The sequence below is a fragment of the Elephantulus edwardii genome, unplaced genomic scaffold (genome assembly GCF_000299155.1).
Source record: "Elephantulus edwardii isolate Elephantulus edwardi_28Jun2011 unplaced genomic scaffold, EleEdw1.0 scaffold00338, whole genome shotgun sequence".
In the NCBI taxonomy this organism is placed as follows: Eukaryota; Metazoa; Chordata; class Mammalia; order Macroscelidea; family Macroscelididae; genus Elephantulus; species Elephantulus edwardii.
The window spans coordinates 2,296,350-2,298,202 of NW_006400088.1; the positions used below are offsets into that span (position 1 = coordinate 2,296,350).

Here is a 1,853-nt window from a genome sequence, read left to right on the forward strand (position 1 = left end):
AGACCTTCACAAAAGGAGCAAAGTTTCCTGGCGATCTCATACATCTCCGTCCCAGCGCTGTAGGTGCACACTCTTCGATCTGTAGCCATACATTCTCCTCCATTGACGACTAGCACCTGGTGTTGAATAGCAATCTTGTATTTACTTTGAATGGCATGCTTAAGGTCGGCCACACTTAAAAAAAATAAAAAAAAAATATCACTTACTTACATTTGGCCCATAGACAATTTTAGTTACTAATTAAGTATGAATTACTAAAATTTCCCCCAGGAGGGAGGACAATGTACATCAATGAATGAATGAAAACTCAAACTTTCTGTAAACTCTTGTTAAAGTAACAAATTAATTACCTTTAATGAAAATTCAGTGAGATAGACTGACACAGAGACGCTAATGGTAGTCTTTAGTATAAAAGAGATGGTCAGGACAGCACTGGATAGGGTAAGATTCAGATTCACTGTTCACTGGGTCGTTAGGAATCATAGTCAACTCGATGGCACTTAATGAAAACAAACTTAAAACTAAGTCAGTCATAAGCAGGTTTGAAAACCTATTTACTACACACTGCCCTCCCTTCTCTAAGAGTTCTGAAAATCCATCCCCCATCCCTACACAAATAAGGAAGGAAATTAATCATCAAATACTTGAAATCTTCGCTTAGTTGGGAGTCTCTGTCAAACATAACTCACTGTCATCGAGTTGGAACTGACTCACAGCTGACCCTACAGTGTGTTCTGGGAGACTCCGAGGAGGCTGTCCATTTCCTATGAAGCTGCTCAGTAGCCTGAGGTTTTAAATAAAATACGGTTTTATACTCTCATTGACAAAAAAAAAAAAAAAAATATTACTAGTCATACTACTAAAAGATTTTAAAAAAAAATACAAGGAGTAGAACAGATATTTGAAGTTGTTGTTGTTATGTGCCGTCGAGTTGTTTGCGACTCATAGCCACCCTATGTACAACAGCCCTAAACCCTGCCCTATCCCAATCGCATTGCCTCTGACACACCCATCCTGATTACCCCAGTCACTGAATCAATCCATCTCGTAGAGGGTTTTCCCCTCTTGCGCCGTCCCTCCACCCTCCCAAGCATGATGTCCCTCTCCAAGGACCTGTCCCTCCTTGCAACATGCCCAAAGTTTGTCAGACTAAGCCCCAGAATCCTTGCCTCCAAGGAGTTGCTTAGTTTAATTCTCTCCAGGATGAATCTGTTTGTTTTCTTGGCAGTGCATGGTACATTCACTCTTCTCCAGCACCACAGTTCAAAGGCATCAACTCTCCTTCTGTCTTCCCTAGTCATTGTCCAACTCTCTGCTGCATAACAAGAGATTGCAAAGACCATGGTCTGTATGAGGCGCACCTTAGTCTCCAGAGAGACACCGTTGCTCTTGAGTACTTTAGAAAGGTCCCTAACAGCAGACTTTCCCATCACAATATGTTTTTTTATTTCATGACTGCTGGTGCCAAGAGTGTTGACTGTGAAGCCTACCAAACTGAAGCTGTGAACAATCTCAATCTCTAGCCATCCTGATGCTACCAATTGGTCCAGTGGTGAGAATCTTTGTCTTCTTGACACTGAGCCTCAGTCCACACTGAAGGCTGCAGTCCTTGACCCTCTGCAGCAAGTGCATGAGGTCCTCCTCAGTTGCAGCAAGCAGGGTTGTGTCATCTGCATAAAGCAGATTGTTAATAGATCTTCCACCAATCCAGATGCCACAATTTTCCTCATAGAGCCCAGCCTCCCGGATAATCTGCTCTGCATACAGGTTGAAAAGGTATGGAGACAGGACACTTCTCTGGCATACACCCTTCCCAATTTTGAACCATGCAGTGTTACCCTGCTCTGTTCTGA

At 42.7% G+C, this 1,853-nt stretch overlaps 1 protein-coding gene across 1 annotated transcript in view; it reads right to left on the reverse strand.

The window, feature by feature from the left end:
- The window catches only part of RB1CC1 (RB1-inducible coiled-coil 1), a 58,504-nt gene that overhangs the window by 55,500 nt on the left and 1,151 nt on the right, over positions 1-1,853 (reverse strand). Inside the window, exon 2 of the mRNA XM_006901610.1 lies at positions 45-174. Coding sequence (XP_006901672.1) covers positions 45-174 — 130 coding nt within the window. The remainder of the gene's footprint in view (positions 1-44; positions 175-1,853) is intronic.